The sequence below is a fragment of the Bufo gargarizans genome, unplaced genomic scaffold, assembly GCF_014858855.1.
Source record: "Bufo gargarizans isolate SCDJY-AF-19 unplaced genomic scaffold, ASM1485885v1 fragScaff_scaffold_350_pilon, whole genome shotgun sequence".
Lineage (NCBI taxonomy): Eukaryota > Metazoa > Chordata > Amphibia > Anura > Bufonidae > Bufo > Bufo gargarizans.
The window spans coordinates 136,057-156,497 of NW_025334100.1; the positions used below are offsets into that span (position 1 = coordinate 136,057).

The window sequence follows — 20,441 nt, forward strand, 5'->3', positions numbered from 1 at the left end:
GGGGGGGGGGGGGGGCTCTGTAGGGTGGGATTAGGCTCTCTGTGCCTGGGGCTCTGTAGGATGGGTTTAGTTCTCTCGGTACAGGTCTGTGTCGGGGGGGGGGGCTCTGTAGGGTGGGATTAGGCTCTCTGTGCCTGGGGCTCTGTAGGATGGGTTTAGTTCTCTCGGTACAGGTCTGTGTCGGGGGGGGGGGGGGGGGGGGGGGGGGGGGGGGGGGGGGGGGGGGCTCTGTAGGGTGGGATTAGGCTCTCTGTGCCTGGGGCTCTGTAGGATGGGTTTAGTTCTCTCTGTGCCGGGGGCTCTGTAGGATGGGTTTAGTTCTCTCGGTACAGGTCTGTGTCGGGGGGGGGGGGGGGGGCTCTGTAGGGTGGGATTAGGCTCTCTGTGCCTGGGGCTCTGTAGGATGGGTTTAGTTCTCTCTGTGGCCGGGGGCTCTGTAGGGTGGGTTTAGTTTTCTCTCTGCCGGGGGCTCTGTAGGGTGGGTTTAGTTCTCTCTGTGCCGGGGGCTCTGTAGGGTGGGTTTAGTTCTCTCTGTGCCGGGGGCTCTGTAGGGTGGGTTTAGTTCTCTCTGTGCCGGGGGCTCTGTAGGGTGGGTTTAGTTCTCTCTGTGCCGGGGGCTCTGTAGGTTGGGTTTAGTTCTCTCTGTGCCGGGGGCTCTGTAGGATGGGTTTAGTTCTCTCTGTGCCGGGGGCTCTGTAGGATGGGTTTAGTTCTCTCTGTGCCGGGGGCTCTGTAGGATGGTTTAGTTCTCTCTGTGCCGGGGGCTCTGTAGGATGGGTTTAGTTCTCTCTGTGCCGGGGGCTCTGTAGGATGGGTTTAGTTCTCTCTGTGCCGGGCTCCTTGGCGGTCTCTGTAGGATGGGTTTAGTTCTCTCGGTACAGGTCTGTGCCGGGGGCTCTGTAGGATGGGTTTAGTTCTCTCGGTACAGGTCTGTGTCGGGGGGGGGCAGCTCTGTAGGGTGGGTTTAGTTCTCTCGGTACAGGTCTGTGTCGGGGGGGGGGGGGGCTCTGTAGGGTGGGATTAGGCTCTCTGTGCCTGGGGCTCTGTAGGATGGGTTTAGTTCTCTCGGTACAGGTCTGTGTCGGGGGGGGGGGGGGGGGGCTCTGTAGGGTGGGATTAGGCTCTCTGTGCCTGGGGCTCTGTAGGATGGGTTTAGTTCTCTCGGTACAGGTCTGTGTCGGGGGGGGGGGGGCTCTGTAGGGTGGGATTAGGCTCTCTGTGCCTGGGGCTCTGTAGGATGGGTTTAGTTCTCTCTGTGCCGGGGGCTCTGTAGGATGGGTTTAGTTCTCTGTGCCGGGGGCTCTGTAGGATGGGTTTAGTTCTCTCTGTGCCGGGGGCTCTGTAGGGTGGGTTTAGTTCTCTCTGTGCCGGGGGCTTTGTAGGGTGGGTTTAGTTCTCTCTGTGCAGGTCTGTTCCGGGGGCTCTGTAGTGTGGGTTTAGTTCTCTCGGTACAGGTCTGTGTCGGGGGCTCTGTAGTGTGGGATTAGGCTCTCGGTACAGGTCTGTGTCGGGGGGGCTCTGTAGGGTGGGATTAGGCTCTCGGTACAGGTCTGTGCCTGGGGCTCTGTAGGGTGGGTTTCGGCTTTCTGTAACCAGGTCTCTTGAGGTTCATTTAGGCTACTGAGTCATGCGAATATCATCCTTGACTTCTCTTTACCCTTGAGTGTCTTCTTAGGCCACAGGTGACATAGTTTGTGCTCAGTAAGGTCTATGTACCACTACAGCAGCCATATGGACACTGAGGTTGCTGCTCATCTTCCAGTTGCTGCCCTAATGCTTGCCCCCTGACATTGATCAGCCTTGATGGTGTTACTTTACATCACCCGGCAGCCCCAGGTCTGCTCAGGTCAGATAAAAAAGCCTCCTGGAGCAGACCGGTTATGCTTAGGCAGGGTCTTACCATGTTACCCAGTCTCAGGTTGGGATTAGCTCACAACAGATCACGTGTGATCCCCACTGATCACTAGAACAAGGAGATCCAGCTGCTGAGTGTATGGTGAGACCCTCACTGACATCTTCACTTGCTTTTTGGGTAATCGGGCATCACCTCCAATGGCTGCCATTACTGTGGCCACAGGTTGACGACCGTATTTCCATAATTTTTATTAATTTATCGCCAGCATATTCTGCAGTGCAGAGATAGTCATCAGTGCCATCGGGCCTCGCAATCAAAATTCTATATGTACCTATCCCTAGGTTTATTGGTGCGTAGGAGGAAACGCACAGAACATACAAGCGCCATGCAGACATTACTTTTAGGCAGATTTGAACCCAGCACTGCAAGGCAATTGTGCTAACCACTGAGCCACCATCCTACACTGCTATGCATTATTACAGCTGTGTCAGTCTTTACTGTAATGTCTGCATGATATTCAGGAAGCTGGTGGCTCAGGATGAGTAAAGCTTAAGTTTCTCTCCGATAGTGGTGTAAATTGTGGGAGGACAGGGTAACTATGATGTAATGGACCCTGTGTCTACCCTCTGTGCATTGAGCAGGTGTCAGTCACTTGTCTGGCTGCACACAGGTCGGGGCATGTGGTAGGGAGTGGTTAAGATGTGCTCATTGTGTGCAGGGTGTGGAGGTTGTGTCATGCTGTGTGTTCCAGGGTGCCTGGGTGTGCACAGTAATGCAGTCACACAGGATTTTATCAGTGGGCACAACAGGAACTCGCTGGATGAAGGAGACAGTTTTGCAGCAGAAGTGATAAGGAAGAAGCCCTCTGCTCTGGCCACTGCTGTGTGGTCTACCCCAGCCATGCCACCCTCCTTTGCCGGACACTAAATTTACTTCACATTTCTCATATTATCGAAGGACCACTAGGACAAACATTTCCAGAACATCAAGAATATCGGCTTCTGGAGGCATCTTCCTTTAGGAACTACAACCTGTCTCTGAATACTTCATCCTTCAACCAGAACAACCGCCTGTCTCCTGATATTTTCATCCGCCTAGTACTATCACCTGTCTTCTGGAACCTCCATTTGTTTACTTGGACTATAACCTGTCTTCTACCATCTGAGAGAACTACATCCTAAAGCATCATCCTTTACCTAGGACTACCACCTGTATCCTGGAAATTTCATAATTCTCCTAGGACTGTCCTCCTGTAGGCTCCATCCTTTTTTGTGGAACTACAACCTGTGTCCTGGAAGTTCGATCCTTCTCCTAGAACTGCCACCTGTCTACTGGAAGCGCTATCCTTCTTCCAGGACTGCCACCTGTCTACTGGAAAATCCATCCTTCTCCCAGGACTGCCAACTGTTTACTGGAGGCTCCATCATTCTCCCAGAACTGCCACCTGTCTACTGGAAAATCCATCCTTCTCCCGGGACTGCCACCTGTCTACTGGAAGCGCCATCCTTCTTCCAGGACTGCCACCTGTCTACTGGAAAATCCATCCTTCTCCCAGGACTGCCAACTGTTTACTGGAAGCGCCATCCTTCTTCCAGGACTGCCACCTGTCTACTGGAAGCTCCATCCTTCTCCCAAGACTGCCAACTGTCTGCTGGAGGCTCCATCCTTCTCCCAGGACTGCAACTGTCTACTGGACGCTCTATCCTTCTTCCAGGACTGCCACCTGTTTACTGGAAAATCCATCTTTCTCCCTGGACTGCCACCTGTCTACAGGAATTTTCATAATTCTCGTAGGACTGCCACCTCTCTTCTGGAATATCCATCCTCCTAAGACTTCAAATTGTCCTTCCCAAAGTAGGTATTGCTAACAATGTGTTTCTCAAAAGCTCTTTTCCTCTCTCATGTATGACATCTGTGCATTGTTCCTGCTTCTCAGGACTCGCTGTCTCCTGCCACCATGGTTGGCCTTCCTGTATAAGTTCTGCCAGGAGCATTCGCATTGTTCACTCTTCTGACAGGAGCATCCTCAGTCAGTTCTACTTGTACCACAGTGCCCTCTGTAATGGGTGGTAACAGCGTGAAGAATGCCTCGGACGTTCACAGCGGTAAATATCCCATCATGTTGGCTGTCTCTGCAGTCTGGCTGTATTCTGTACTTGCTGGGTTATTACACAAATACAATATACAGGTAATATGTACTAGCAGTATTCCTAGCAGTGATAGATGTAGCAGTAATATACATACTAGTTAGTAGTAATAAACAGTGGCATGCAAAAGTTTGGGTGCCCCGGTCACAATTCCGGTTACTGTAAACAGTTAAGCAAGTTGAGGATGAATTGATCTCCAAAAGGCATAATGTTACAGATCAAACATTCCCTTTGTAGTTTTAAAAAAAACTTTATTTTTTTTATTTTCATCTTTTACATTTTCAAAATAACAAAAAAGGAAGAGTCTTTCAGTTCTTGTTTGAGAGATTTTCCTCCATTCTTCCTAGCAGACGTCTTCCAGTTCTGTGAGACTCCAGGGATATCTTGCATGCTCTGCTCTTTTGAGGTCTATCCACAGATCGTAAATGATGTTCAGATCAGGGGACTGTGAGGATCACGTAGAACCTTCAGCAAATCAAGGGACTGTGAGGTCATGGTAGAACCTTCCGCAGATCAGGGGACTGTAAGGCCATAGTAAAACTTTCAGCAGATCAGGGGACTGTGAGGCCATGGTAAAACCTTCAGCAGATCAGGGGACTGTGAGGACCATGGAAAACCTTCAGCAGATCAGGAGACTGAGTCCATGGTAAAACCTTCAGTAGATCGGGACTGTGAGGGCCATGGTTAACCCTTCAGCAGATCAGGGGACTGTGCGGGCCATGGTAAAACCTTCAGCAGATCAGGGGACTGTGAGGACCATGGAAAACCTTCAGCAGATCAGGAGACTGAGGCCATGGTAAAACCTTCAGTAGATCGGGACTGTGAGGGCCATGGTTAACCCTTCAGCAGATCAGGGGACTGTGAGGGCCATGCTTAAACCTTCAGCAGATCAGGGGACTGTGAGGGCCATGGTGAAACCTTCAGCAGATCAGGGGGACTGTGAGGGCCATGGTAAAACCATTAGTAGATGGACTGTAAGGCCATAGTAAAACTTTCAGCAGATCAGGGGACTGTGAGGCCATGGTAAAACCTTCAGCAGATCAGGGGACTGTGAGGGCCATTGTTAAACCTTCAGCAGATCAGAGGACTGTGAGGGCCATGGTAAAACCTTCAGCAGATCAGGGGACTATGAGGGCGATGGTAAAACCTTCAGCAGATCAGGGGACTATGAGGGCCATGGTAAAACCTTCAGTAGATCAGGGGACTGTGAGGGCCATGGTTAAACCTTCAGCAGATCAGGGGACTGTGAGGGCGATGGTAAACCCTTCAGCAGATCAGGGGACTGAGCTCATGGTAAAACCTTTAGCAGATCAGGGGACTGTGAGGGCCATGGTAAACCCTTCAGCAGATCATGGGACTGTGAGGGCCATGGTAAACCCTTCAGCAGATCAGGGGACTGTGAGGGCCATGGTAAAACCATTAGTAGATCGGGGACAGTGAGGGCCATGGTAAAACCATTAGTAGATCGGGGACAGTGAGGGCCATGGTAAAACCATTAGTAGATCAGGGGACAGTGAGGGCCATGGTAAAACCATTAGATCAGGGGACAGTGAGGGCCATGATAAAACCATTAGTAGATCAGGGGACAGTGAGGGCCATGATAAAACCATTAGTAGATCAGGGGACAGTGAGGGCCATGGTAAAACCATTAGTAGATCAGGGGACAGTGAGGGTCATGGTAAAACCATTAGTAGATCAGGGGACAGTGAGGGCCATGGTAAAACCATTAGTAGATCAGGGGACAGTGAAGGCCATGGTAAAACCTTCAGCAGATCAGGGGACTGCGAGGGCCATGATAAAACCAGCAGATCAGGGGACTGAGCTCATGGTAAAACCTTCAGCAGATCAGGGGACTATGAGGGCCATGGTAAAACCTTCAGCAGATCAGGGGACTATGAGGGCCATGGTAAAACCTTTAGCAGATGAGGGGGCTGTGAGGTCATGGTAAAACCTTCAGCAGATCAGGGGACTGTGAGGGCCATGGTAAAACCAGCAGATCAGGGGGACTGAGCTCATGGTAAAACCTTTAGCAGATTAGGGGACTGTGAGGGCCATGGTAAAACCATTAGTAGATGGACTGTAAGGCCATAGTAAAACTTTCAGCAGATCAGGGGACTGTGAGGGACATGGTAAAACCTTCAGCAGATCAGGGGACTGTGAGGTCATGGTAAAAGCTTCAGCAGATTAGGGGACTGTGAGGGACATGGTAAAACCAGCAGATCGGGGGGACTGAGCTCATGGTAAAACCTTCAGCAGATTAGGGGACTGTGAGGGCCATGGTAAATATTTCAGCTTGCGCCTTTTGCGGTTGTCTTTATATAGCGAAATTGAGGCACACAGATTTTTAGTGTTGCAATCAAACTTTTTTTATTTTTTCGTTTCACAGTAGTTTAATCCAATTTGCCCAATATTTTTCTTCAATGTACAAACAGAATATCTAGACCGGACGTTTCGGTCATTTCAGACCATCAGTGGTCAAATTTTTATCTGTGCTAATGGAGGAAAAGGGCATTTGAGCTCGGATGTGTGGCCCATTTGAGGTAGTCTTTGATGGATTTTGAGGTGTGTTTAGGATCCATTTGTAGAAACCATCATCTTTTCAGCTTTTTTACAGTTGGTGTTATGTTTGCTTACAGAATTTGCTGGAATTAGAAATGTAATCTATTCTTCCCTCTACCTGAGAAATGTTCCCCGTGCCATCAGCTGCAACACAACCCCAAAGCATGATTGATTCCACCCCCCCCCCCCCCCTTCCTGGTGACAGCACCAGGAGAGAGGATCCTCCGCCCAGGACAGGAAACCCACAGATATTTAAGAAGGAGGGGCCTCTGCATTACTCAGTGGTTTTCCTGTCCTGGTAGAGGATTCCTACTAGCATTTGCTGGGGAGTATTTTCTCTCCAAGTTAACTCGCCGGCTGGCCTGGGGAGCATCCCGGGTGAGTTCCCCGCTAAGCGCTCCCTGAAGAGGAAGGTGTGGCATACCTCCTGGAGGATTCCCTTTTTTTTCTTCTGCCTAATGTGATCAGCGGTCGGTCGGGCAAGAGGATTAGAGGGGTATTGCGGAGATAGCGCCTCTCATCCGTAGTATCGCGAGACAACGGAGCAAGAGCGAGACTTTGCGATGTTTCGTCTACTACTGCGCTGGAAGAGGATTGTAGACCAATAGTAGTAACTACAGACGCCAGTCCTGATGGCTGGGGAGCTCACGTCCAGGACAGAATTTTGCAGGGCCCTTAGGATGGTTCAATATGGGCAGCCTCTCCAAATGTAAAAGAGTTGATGGCGGTTCTTCTAGCATTGCAGAAGATTTTGCCCTTACTTGAGAACAATCATCTAAAAGTTTTGTCAGACAATGGTTCCGTAGTAGCTTATCTGAATCATCAGGGAGGGACAAGTTCCAAAGAATTACAGCAGATAGCTGCTCACATTTTTTTCCTGCTAGACTGAAGAGTCCTGTCGTTGTTGGCCCTTCATATCAGAGTAGTGGACAATCAACAGGCAGATTTTCTAAGTCACCACAAACTAGACCTGAGAGAGTAGTCTTTGAATCAGGGGGTTTTCTCCCAGCTAGTACAGCTTTGGGGGAGCCATCGGTGGATCTCTTTGCTACAAGATCCAACAGAAAGTTGGAAAAGTTTTTTCCCCTCTTTTCGAAAGACCTTTCTTCGGCGGCAGATGCCTTTCTACAGCCGTGGGACCAAGGTCTTCGCTATGCATTCCCGTCTCATTAGTTAATCTCCAGGGTTCTCAAGAAGATAAGGGAGGACAGGGCTTTGGTGATCATGTCAGCACTTTTTTGGCCCCATCGTGCTTGGTTCACGTGACTGAGGCTTCTTTTAGTCAGGGAGCCTTGGGTGCTACCAGAGATCCTGGACTTATTAAGCCAGGGACCAGTCATCCACACTCCGGTAAAGGGCCTTCACTTGACGGCTTGGTTTTTGAAAGGTCACTGCTAATGCATAGGGGTTTGTCTGAATCAGTTATTTGTAGTCTCTCTATTCCCAGGATTTAGCAATTTCTTCAGAGGGGTCTAGAGAAAGGCCTTTCCCTTAGTACTTCAAAGGTCCAGATTTCGGCTTTAAGCATTCTGTTTCATGTTAGGTTGGCTGTTCATCCCCTCATGAGATTTGAGGGGCAGACCCGAAGTGTTACGTCACATGAAGAAAGTCTCCCGTTACCTGCAGCAAGATTTCCAAGGCCTCAGCGGAGTCCATACATTTTAGCTCACTACGGCGGAGCAAACAGTTCGGAGAGAGCAATTCAAACCCGATTTGCTGAGACCTAATTACATTACTCGGAATGCTCTTCAGTTTAACAGTGGAGTTAATCCAAGCTATCCATATATTACCGCCATCCCTCCTCTAAGGTCTGCAGTGAGATCCTAGAGCCCCCCATAATAAATCTCTCAGAAGTATCTCTACTAGGTGAAACGTCCTCTTTGGTGTCCATATCGTGCTATTCTGCAGAAAATATAATGCCTGTGGGGGGATCATCATTTTTATCAAGGAAATTCCAGCCGCCAACAATAAATACATTTTTCACCATATTTGAATTCTCTGCCTAAACTTCTGAATCCGGGGCTTAATATTGAGCTTCGGATAATCATCAGGAAGTCCAGCGAAATACACAGTGGGTACATAGAGAAGTCAGGGCCCCATAGCACGGATCACACCAGGACAGAAGGGTTTCCGTCTAAACCCCTTTCACTGACCCGTGGGCCATTTTTCCACTGCCTCATTTGCTAAAAGTTGTTCCTTTAGATCAGGGATGCTCAACCTGCTGCCTCCAGCTGTTGAAAAACTACAACTCCCAGCATGCCCCCACACCCTACAGCAGGACATGGTGGGAGTTGTAGTTTTACAACAGCTGGAGGGCCACAGGTTGAGCATCCCTTCTTTAGAGGGTAGACTCCTGACCAAGTTTTCACCTCCGGTGGAAGAGGAGATGATCCCAACTAAGACTGGGCCCCATAGCAGTCGCATGGTCTGCCGCTATGGTCGTTACGCCCCTGGAAATACATATCCCCGAATATTTAAAAGGAAAACCAGCGAGCTGGGTTATAGATGACAATTCAGACCCAACCAGTCACCAAGTGACTGATAATGTCAATAACTTGAGGGACGGCGCTCGTAGGTCCCTGCATATAATAAGAGTTTACTTCTTTACACGAGGAACAATGTATTTTTCCCCTCCCCCACGACAGCACCACTGAGAGATGGCTCCGCCTCCACGGACAGGAAACCTGTAGCATAAAAAAGGTGGAGCCACTCTCCCACCTCAGTGAGGTTTCCTGTCCCTGGAGCAGGAGACTTGTAGCGTTTTTTTCTTACAGGGACCCATGGCTTGGAAATCCTAGGAAAGCCTAGAGAGCCATGGGTCACGCCAGCCCTTACCGGTGTACCATCTGAGGGACGGGAGTTGGTCCGGGCCAGCTGCTGCTCCTAAGGCTGAAGACACCGCTCCCTCAAAGGAGAGGCCCGGATGTTGCCGCGATGCAGGGCGGCGGGGGGAAACATGCCAAAGGGCGGACATCCCTGACGCGCACCCAGCGAGGACTGCGGGCGGATGCCGGGCAGTGGAGCGTGTCGGAGCGCCAAACCGGAAGTCGCAGGAATGACGTCAGTTAAGACGTGTGTTCCACTGACGACTTCCGGTTCAGGCCAAGAGCACTCTGAAAGTTCAGGTTTCGGCCCTCTCAGGCTTAAGTGGTAGAAGTCTGGCCATGGATCCCTGGATAGTCAGGTTCTTTAAGGCAGTTGATAGGGTTGCACCGGTTTGGTCTTAAAAGCTTTGACCAGTTCCCCCTTTGAGCCCATTGTGGAATGTTCTATTAAGAATCTTACATTGAAATTAGTTATGTTAATAGCATTAACTTCAGCTCGTAGAGTTAGCGAGCTTCAGGCACTGTCTATCAACTCCCCGTTTATGTCCATACGTGAGGATAGAGTAATTCTTAGACCAGATCCAAAGTTCATCCCCAAGGTACCTTCTAAGACTAACAGGTTGCAGGAAAATGTCTTGCCAGTCTTTTTTCCAGACCCTAAAACTGAGGAAGAAGATAGATGGCACTTATTGGATGTAAGAAGGTGCCTGATCCAATACCTGGAGAGATCAAAGGATTAGAGAAAATCCTCTTCCTTGTTAGTGTTATACGCTGGGGCTCAAAAAGGTAATACGGCCTCCAAGAGTACCATTGCTAGGTGGATACGAGAACTTATTTCCCTAGCCTACTCTTGTTCTGGTCTTTCTCCTCCACTGTCCCTGAAGGATTACTCTACTAGGGCAATGTCTACCTCCTGGGCAGAGAGGTCTAACGTCTCTATTGACCAGATCTGCAGGGCGGCCACATGGGCTTCTCCTTCTACCTTCTATAAGCACTATAGGCTTCAACTCGACTCTGTTTCTGACCTCCTTTTTGGTACTAAGGTGTTCGAAGTGGTCACCCTCCCTTGAATTCTACGTAATCTCGCTCAGTGGTGCTGTCGTGGGGGAGGGGAAAAATGATGATTACACTTACTGGTAATCAGATTTTCCTGACCCCACGACAGCACCCGTCTAATTCCCTCCCTAAAGTGGTGGTTGGTGAAAAAATTCACGTGGTGTGATGCAAAAAAAAAAAAAAAAAAAGAGAAAGATATATATATTGTGTTAACCTAAAGGGGAGTCCCTCTCATGCTCTGTAAACCCACTGAGGTGGGAGAGCGGCTCCACCTTTTTTATGCTACAGGTTTCCTGTCCGTGGAGGCGGAGCCATCTCTCAGTGGTGCTGTCGTGGGGTCAGGAAAATCCGATTACCGGTAAGTGTAATCATCATTTTCTGCATCTTAAACACTGAGCAAGAGGTTCAACTGCAAGTCCAAACAGAAGGGGCGATGATGGACACCCCTGCCGTCCACCGCTGTACAGTCTAAACACTGGGAGACCAATTCTAGCTGTAACTCCTTTATAAGGCAAAAGAAATCCTTAGCCCAATTGGAAGCTATTCAAGACCTCCAACGTTATTCCCACTTCACACGTTCCCCCGTCTCCCTTAAAAAGACAAAAGAGGGTGGAAGGAAGGAGAAGAAAAGAAGAAGAGTGTCAAATAATCCACAGGTCCATTAACTGTTCTCTCGCCTCTCCATGGCCAGGACCATCGAGAGCACGGTTTTGGCCTCATGTATTGTTCTTGCTGGAAAATGAACAGAAAATTATTCCTCTCTCCGGCAGAGTCTTCTTCACCTGAAAAAAGGAGGCTCTTGAAATTGTGTTTCTGGAGCATAATCAGGAAAGATTTTTAAGGTCTTCTCACAGAGCCTCCTCCGACATCCTAGCCATAAGCAATATAGTATGCCAGTCAGTTGAAGTGAGAAATGACCAGGTTATGACGTGGTCTACCACCAACAGGTCTCCCCTGAGAGCACGTACAAAGAAAAAAAAAAAAGCCTGTGAGCCAGTTCCACAAGAAATCAGCAAGTGAAGCAACCAGTCTCCACAGCGACGTGATCTGAATTCAAGATCTTAAATTTTCTGCTTTAGAACATCCTTCAATGACCCAATCTGAACATCATTGAAAATCCATGGATAGACTTTAGAAGAGCAGAGCATGCAGAACGGCCCAGGAACCTCACAGAACTGGAAGACATCTACAAGGAGAAATAGAGGAACATCCCTCGAAAGAGCAGAGCCTGAAGACGGCACCCAGGAATCTAACATAACTATAAGACATCTGCAAGAATGGAGGAACATCCCTCAAAAGAGAAGAGCATGCAAGATGGACCAGGAATCTCACAGAACTAGAAGACATCTGCAAGGAGGAATGGAGGAACATCCCTCAAAAGAGCAGAGTATGCAAGACAGCCCAGGAACATCACAGAACTGGAAGACGTCTGCAAGGAGGAATGGAGGAACATCCCTCAAAAGAGCAGAGCGTGCAAGACGGCCCAGGAATCTCACAGAACTGGAAGACATCTGCAAGGAGGAATGGAGGAACATCCCTCAAACAAGCATTTACCAGCTGTGATATCTGCCAAAGGGACGCTACTAGGTACTAACCACGCAGGGGGCCCAAAGCTTTCCTTCCGGCCCTATTCCATTGATATTTTGAAAATGTAAAAGATGAAACTACAACGGGAGTGTGTCATCTGAAACTTCAAGTCTTTTGGAGATAATTTCATCTTCAATTTGCTTCACTGTTCACAGTAAATGAGAATTGTGACCAGGGGTGCCCAAACTTTTGTATGCCACTGTATGTAGCCAGGCTCGGACTGGCCCACAGGGGTACAGGGGAATCCCCCGGTGGGCCCCTGAGCAAAGTGGGCCCCTAGTCTCCCACCCCCTGCACAAGTGGCAGATAACACATTAGACTTACTGCACTACATACATACAGTACAGCACCTCAACCAGCCGATGTTCATATAAAAAAACTTGTTATATTATTTATTATATTTGAATGTATCCGTACGGTGGGCCCCTAAAATGAATTTTACTGGTGGGCCCTAGGTACCCCAGTCCGACACTGTATGTAGCAGTGATATATATGTAGCAGTGATATGTAAGGATATTTGGTGTGTGGGTGAAATTTCAGGATGAACCTAAAATGCCCACTAACTTATACAGAAGAACTTAATGTGACCTTTTCCAAACTTTTGAATGCACATGTCCAACGTTTCAGTACTTTTTGCACAACTTGCTGTTCTCTAACAAGAAGCTGAACGGCAAAATCTGTTTGATCCATGAAATACATTTCCCGGTTCAATTAGAATTGGTATTAAACCGTCCTCCTCATCATGCTTCACATTTTGACATCATGAGACCAAGACGACACCTAACAATTGATTAACAGTAGCTCACCATTGCGAGGCTTCAAGCTGGATGTTCTCAGACGGAAGTGGCTCCTGAGCTCAGTGTCATCAGCAGGTTGTATCCGAGATAAAGAGACTGGAAGAGTCACAGAAAGGCAGAGAAGTTGATGTCCTTTGGCCACATCCCACACTGATGACCACTTCATTGTGAACAATGCCCTGCGGAACCAGATGATAAATGCCACACAACTCCAGGAACATGTAAGGGAGGTGAGAGGCACCAAGTGTCACATCAGACCATTCACATCACAGTGATCTGTGTGCTAGACGACCTGCAAGGGGACCTGACCACACCATCAGGCACAGGCCTCATTGTCTTGTATGGGCCAGGGAGCATCTACGCTGGACGAGGGAGCAGTGGCCTCAGTGTTGTTCACTGATGAAAGTCAAGTCACGCTGAGAAGAAATGATGGCCGACAACGATGTTGGCGACGGCAAGGGGAGCGCTCTGTATTAGCCACTGTTGTCACCAGACCTTTGGTGGTGGCGGTGTTACAGTGTGGGCCGGTGTGTCTAGTCAGTACAGAACTGCCGTAAACTGTGTGAATGGTCCAGTGACAGCCCAGACTACCTGAAGAACATCATTACTCCAGTCATTGTGTCTCTGCAGGAACAACACTGGCCTAATGTCATCTTCATGGAGGACAATGCTCCAGCTCATCGAGGTCCCATCATTAGGGAACTGCTGCTGGAGACTGGGGGACCTCACATGGAGCAGCCTGCAGTCTCCAGACCTGAATCCCATTGAAAACCTATGGGATCAGCTGAGTCGCCATGTAGAGGCTCGTAACTCTGTACCCCAGAACCTCAATGACCTGAGGGCCGCCCTTCAAGAAGAGTGGGATGCCTCAGAGGACAATAAGGCGACTTGTGAACAGCAGGAGACGTCGTCGTCAGGCTGGAATTGAGGCTCAAGGCCAAAAGACAAGTTCCTGAGACACTGACATTTTGTGGCGGTATACCCAGCTCTGGTGGTGCCTTCTGTGTCAGGAAATTACCATTAATGCTTCTACCTAATGCCCGACTTTTATGATATAATATCACTGGAGCCGGAACTTATGTTTTCCATAAATTTCATCAGAAAGCCAAATATCCCGAACTTTTTTAAGTAGTGTATATAGTAGTAATATATGTAGTATTAATATATAGCAGTAATATACCTAGTATTAATACATGTAGTAGTGATATAACTAGTAGTAGTAACACAGGTAGCAGTACTAAACCTAGTAGTATTATAGGTAGCAGTAATATACCTAGTGGTAATAGAGGTAGCTGTAATACACCTAGTAGTATTATAGGTATCAGTAATATACCCAGTAGTATGATAGGTAGCAGTAATATACCCAGTAGTACCATAGGTAGCAGTAATATACCCAGTAGTACCATAGGTAGCAGTAATATACCCAGTAGTACCATAGGTAGCAGTAATAAACCTAGTAGTATTATAGGTAGCAGTAATATACCTAGTAGTATTATAGGTAGCAGTAATATACCTAATAGTGTTATAGGTAGCATTAATATACCCAGTAGTATTATAGGTAGCAGTAATATACCCAGTAGCATTATAGGTAGCAGTAATAAACCTAGTAGTATTATAGGTAGCAGTAATATACCCAGTAGTATTATAGGTGGCAGTAATATACCCAGTAGTATTATAGGTAGTAGTAATATAGGTAGCAGTAATATACCTAGTAGTATTATAGGTAGCAGTAATAAACCAAGTAGTATTATAAGTAGCATTAATATACCCAGTAGTATTATAGGTAGCAGTAATATACCCAGTAGTATTATAGGTGGCAGTAATATACCCAGTAGTATTATAGGTAGCAGTAATATACCTAGTAGTATTATAGGTAGCAGTAATAAACCAAGTAGTATTATAAGTAGCATTAATATACGGTACCCAGTAGTATTATAGGTAGCAGTAATATACCCAGTAGTAATATATATAGCAGTAATGTAGAGGGGACGTTTCAGCGCACGGGGAGATTTGTGTCCGGTAATAAGGCCGTCTCCATTAATACCAGCCACAGTTCCAATAAAGGGTTTGTCCTGGAAGAGATAACGATAACGTGGCCTCAGCACAGGTCATCAGTGTCTCATCGGCTGGGTCCATGTCCCGGTACCCCCCTGAGGGAGCCACCGAGGTCACCGGAGATCTGGTGAGAGATACTCCCGGCAAGCACAGCGCCGTACATAGCATAGTGGCTGTGCTTGGTATTGCACTCTGCCCTACTGACTTGAATAAGGTTGAGCTGCTCCTCAGCCATGTGACCGATGTACGGTGACGTCACTGGCCTCGGAAGAGGCTGTGGTGCTCAAGGCCTCTTCTAACATGCGTGGTGGGGTGCTGGGTGTCGGACCCCCACAGATCTGATACTGATGGCCTGAGGATAGGTCATCAATATATATTCCTGGATAACCCCTTTAAATGTGGCTTCTGTCTAGCTGAGTTCTAGGTTTTGTCTTCCTTATTTTTTTCTGGGAGTTCTAGATCCTCTCTTCTTGTGTCCACAGATCCTGCCATGGCTCCGGTGTCACCATCACACTATAAGATGCATCAGTCCCCAACAGCCTCTCCCACACGGGACATGTTCTACACCCCCATAAGCAGCCCTGACACACGGCCCACTCCCATGGACACAGGCCCTCCCCCTGAGGAATCAAACCCCATGCAAGATGAGACTAGAAGTGTGGATGGCTGGGGGGCCCTCTTTGGCAGAGCAATGAAGAGGATCCAAAGAGCAGCATGTGCTTTGGACGAGATGCACGGTCAACTGCAGGGCCTTCTGACTCCTGGAAGCAGCACCGAGGGGCCCCGAATCCTGGATTCAGCTCTTGGTTGGGAGGTTCGACTGACAGAAGTGAGAAAAGACCTGAAGGGAGGCCTGCGAGAACTGGGCGACCTGAGGAGACAGTACGAGGCGCTGAGTGCAGGTACCACGTGTAGGATCTACCCCTCGCAGGCACCACACCTTAAATCCATTAAATATTAGATACCAGAATCAGCTGGAGGGGTGTAAAGTGGGCGTCCAGCGCCCCCCACAGAGCCAATAATAACAGTCATCTGGATAATCTCTTCTCTGTCTCTTTCTTACAGGCTCAGGAAAGGAGAACACGAAGCCCACCGACATTCAGGTGAGAGAGCCAACCTGTGGTGAGACTATGTATAGGTAGACAATATGTGAGACATGAACCTGAGCAGCCCCTTCAAGGAGGTGACTGAAAAGAGACCCTCCTGAGACAGAATAATTGTACTTGTCTGGTGTCTCACAGGCATACATGAGAGCACTGGAATCTGAGGAGAGAGTAGAGCGGGAACGACTGCGGGGTAGGTACACAGGTCACCTGCAGTGAATGTTCATGAGGTGCTCTGCAGTGCTGCTCGCATACTCAGTGTTCCTCTACCCCCACAGATCGGGTCTATCAATTAGAGAAAGAAAATGTGAAGTCAACAGAGAGAATCATCGAGCTCCAGGTGAGACTACACTGAATGCATCTCCTCTACCTCACATGTCTCCTCTACACCTTGTACATCTCCTCTACCTCACTTGTCTTCTCTCCACCTTTTACATCTCTACCTCACTTGTCTTCTCTCCACCATGTACATCTCCTCTACCTCACATGTCTCCTCTCCACCTTGTACATCTCCTCTACCTCACTTGTCTCCTCTCCACCTCGTACATCTCCTCTACCTCACATGTCTTCTCTCCACCATGTACATCTCCTCTACCTCACGTCTCCTCTCCACCTTGTACATCTCCTCTCCACCTTGTACATCTCCTCTACCTCACTTGTCTCCTCTCCACCTCGTACATCTCCTCTACCTCACATGTCTCCTCTCTACCTCGTACATCTCCTCTACCTCACTTGTCTTCTCTCCACCTTGTACATCTCCTCTACCTCACATGTCTCCTCACCACCTCGTACATCTCCTCTACCTCACTTGTCTCCTCTCCACCTCGTACATCTCCTCTCCACCTCGTACATCTCCTCTACCTCAAATGTCTCCTCTCCACCTTGTACATCTCCTCTACCTCACTTGTCTCCTCTCCACCTTATACATCTCCTCTACCTCATTTGTCTCCTCTCCACCTTGTACATCTCCTCTACCTCACTTGTCTCCTCTCCTCCCATCGTACATCTCCACTACCTCACTTGTCTCCTCTCCACCTCGTACATCTTCTCTACCTCACATGTCTCCTCTCCACCACGTACATCTCCTCTACCTCACTTGTCTCCTCCCCACCACGTACATCTCCTCTACCTCACTTGTCTCCTCTCCACCTTGTACATCTCATCTAGCTCACTTGTCTCCTCTCCACCACGTACATTTCCTCTACCTCACTTGTCTCCTCTCCACCTTGTACATCTTCTCTACCTCACATGTCTCCTCTCCACTACGTACATCTCGTCTACCTCACTTGTCTCCTCTCCACCACTTACATTTCCTCTACCTCAAATGTCTCCTCTCCACCTCATACAACTCCTCTACCTCACTTGTCTCCTCTCCACCACATACATTTTCTCTACCTCACATGTCGCCTCTCCACCTCGCACATCTCCTCTACCTCACATGTATCGCCTATAATCATATGACCTTCCACCTCACACATCTCCTCTACCTCACGTCTCCTCTCCACCTCATGTATGGCTGATAATCACATCACACTTTATGTATCTTCACGCTACACTACATAGCTCCACTTATCTCTCTTCTCATTCTCCATGGCTTTCTTTGTATTGTCCTCACAGGGTGAAGTACAAGACCTCAACCTGCTGCAGTCAGATCTCCGCACGGCTGTCTCTGTTGCCGAGAGATTCAGAGAGGAGGCCCAAGAGAAATTGGAGAAATGTGAGCAAGAGAACCAAAAACTGAGAAGCAAGGGGTAAGCAGCATCTGAGGCCAAAATGTAAAGCTCTGAACTACAGAATAGAGGGTCTGGGTAATAGTGAATCCCTTTGTGATGGTAACATGGTTGTGGGTGGTGGTGAATCCCTCTGTCATGGTAACATGGTTGTGGGTTGTGGTGGATGCCTCTGTGATGGTAACATGGTTGTGGGTGGTGGTGGATGCCTCTGTGATGGTAACATGGTTGTGGGTGGTGGTGGATGCCTCTGTGATGGTAACATGGTTGTGGGTGGTGGTGGATGCCTCTGTGATGGTAATATGGTTGTGGGTGGTGGTGGATGCCTCTTTGATGGTAACATGGTTGTGGGTGGTGGTGGATGCCTCTGTGATGGTAACATGGTTGTGGGTGGTGGTGGATGCCTCTGTGATGGTAACATGGTTGTGGGTGGTGGTGGATGCCTCTGTGATGGTAATATGGTTGTGGGTGGTGGTGGATGACGGGTAACATGGCACTGTTTGGTAGTGAATCCTTTCACGGTAACATGGTTCTGGGAGGTTGTGGATCCTTCTGTAATGCTATCGCAGTTCTGGCTGGTCCCTCTGTGATGGTAACATGGTTTTGGCTGATGGTGCCTCTTTCCATGGATTTGGGTAGTGGGATGTATTGTCCTTGAATCATTAGTCTGTTTAGATGAAGGGAGACAATGGAGGACTGATGTGTAGAACATTGTGACGACTGGTGAGGACTGATCATTGTCTTCTCATGTAGGTCTGACTCTGTGGATTGGGCAGAGAATTCCACTATCAATGGTTCACTCATGGCTTATCGCAGCCTTCCACGAGGTGTCATCCTGTCCTCCATGAGGGTAAGTAAACCGCTCACCTCCTATTTGTACCCTTGGCATCTCCACTTGCTCTTATCTGAACTCTCATTGCAGGAGCCCATAGTAAAATCCAGCAGCCTCATGAGTGTGCCTCCCAGCAGATCTCTGGCCCCAACTTTAGGTGAGACGAGATTTCCCCATGAGAAATCCATGGAAAATTAGAGGTATCTCAAAGGATTCACTCCTGATGGCTTTTTATCTCTGTCCTTGTGTCTGAGGACATTTTCCTTCCTTAATATGATCTCTTGTTGAAGCAACCAGTCTTCTCTGACCAAATTCAATCCCCATTTTCCCCCTTATGGTCATTGAAGTGTATCAAGTTTCCAGCCCTGTGCAGTGATGAGAGTAGTTGTCCTATAACCAGTGTTTGTATTTATCAGATGCTGCTTCATCCCGTAAAGAGAGAAGAGGAAGCCTGGAAACCTTATTAAACGAGTCAAAAGCCACGTGAGTAACACACCACACCTGGGCCATCACTCTCATCAAAGACCTGACCCTGGAGACAGTGGCCCATCAGACGGCTGCCATGTTGGGCTGGTTCTCATGGTCGTTATATTTACACAGAGAGAATTTGACTGAAGATTCTGGGTCCTTCTTCCGTCGGTATGGAGGTTCAAAAAGAGGCGTGTTTCTGCGCTGGGCTCAAGACCGCACCTGCGGGTATAAGGTGGGCGTAGTGAGGAACGTCTGCAGCTCTTCTCCAGTATTATACTCTCTACGTAAGGGTTGACAGATCTGTATGTCTTTCAGCATGTGGTTATCACAAACTTTAGCACCTCCTGGGTAGATGGCATGGCTCTGTGTGCCCTCCTGCACTCCTACCTCCCGCAGAGTATCCCATACTCACAGCTACGCCCTCTGGAGAAGGTATGCCGCCATCAGTGCGCCCTCTACCATGGTTATGACACTCCGGTTCTGCTCTCTGACAATGAACTCTCTTACAGAGGAAGAACCTCCAATTGGCTTTCCAGGTGGCCGAGAGTGTGGGGATCCCCTCCTTGCTGGTAATCCCATGTCCCATGTACCTCAGTGTCTGTGTCCCCACTTTCTGGTGCTGACTCTTCTTTCCTCTTGTAGACCACAGACCACATGCTTCAGACCCAAGGTCCAGACTGGCAGAAAGTTCTTCTGTACGTTGAGTCCATTTACCAGAAATTTGAGGCATAAATTTATTGGGACAACCTCTTCTTAGTGTCAGGTACTGCTATGGTCGGCAGAGGCCATCATCCCGTTACATGGATTCTGCTAGGGTACGTCATGTCTTCTGAAGCCACCGGCTCCAGCTATCTCCTCCCATGGAGTGTACTGATGAGCACTGCAGTTACAGCTGGACTGATGCCTACTATGGAGTTGCTTCTTTGAGGGCTGCAGCGCGGAATAAAACTCATCCATCTTCCGTCTCTTCTGATCTTCTGTTCCACACAAGTGCGGGGCAGCACGACCCTGGGGTAAAGAAACCCACAGCCTGGGACATTGGGGTCCACTGCCTGGTGGGACACTCCCTTGCACTGGGCACTGAGTTACTGCACACAAGTGCCGATTTCCTAGCGTTTCTGCACCAGAAAACGTCTTACTTGCGGGTTCTGGCACGGATGTGATGTGATTTTGCCCCAGATCTCGCCCTTCTATTTAAAAGGGTGAAATCTGCACCAGAAATCACACATACAATTGCCACGCTGCAGATTTTACAGTCCACACATGAGATGTGTCCCCCCCACTCTGCTGTAACCCGCTGCGGTTTATACGAGTGTAAATCCATGCAGAAAAACGGTATGACATCAGCAAGGCGTGCCGGCACTTAAAGGGTTAACCACTCACCGTCTCTCTGATTCTCACACATTCTGACATTTCCAAATCCC

The 20,441-nt window shown here is 48.6% G+C and overlaps 1 protein-coding gene across 1 annotated transcript; it reads left to right on the forward strand.

Moving 5' to 3' along the window:
• Positions 1-2,579: 2,579 nt before the first annotated feature.
• On the forward strand, positions 2,580-19,982 carry LOC122922427 (cytospin-A-like). The gene is made up of 14 exons (XM_044273030.1): positions 2,580-3,709; positions 3,792-3,960; positions 15,364-15,783; positions 15,947-15,984; positions 16,123-16,177; positions 16,263-16,324; positions 17,602-17,735; positions 18,468-18,564; positions 18,637-18,703; positions 18,963-19,029; positions 19,147-19,249; positions 19,333-19,449; positions 19,527-19,586; positions 19,660-19,982. The coding sequence occupies exons 2-14, from the start codon at positions 3,918-3,920 to the stop codon at positions 19,747-19,749; spliced, it is 1,353 nt and encodes a 450-aa protein (XP_044128965.1). The 5' UTR covers positions 2,580-3,709; positions 3,792-3,917; the 3' UTR covers positions 19,750-19,982.
• Positions 19,983-20,441: the final 459 nt, after the last annotated feature.

Excerpts from the sequence above, each read along its gene's own strand:
- LOC122922427 (XM_044273030.1), top strand. The coding sequence starts at position 3,918 with ATGGGTGGTAACAGCGTGAAGAATGCCTCGGACGTTCACAGCG. Across the intron at positions 15,784-15,946 it reads GTACGAGGCGCTGAGTGCAG|GCTCAGGAAAGGAGAACACG; the intron begins GTACCACGTGTA and ends TCTTTCTTACAG. Across the intron at positions 19,450-19,526 it reads AGCTACGCCCTCTGGAGAAG|AGGAAGAACCTCCAATTGGC; the intron begins GTATGCCGCCAT and ends ACTCTCTTACAG.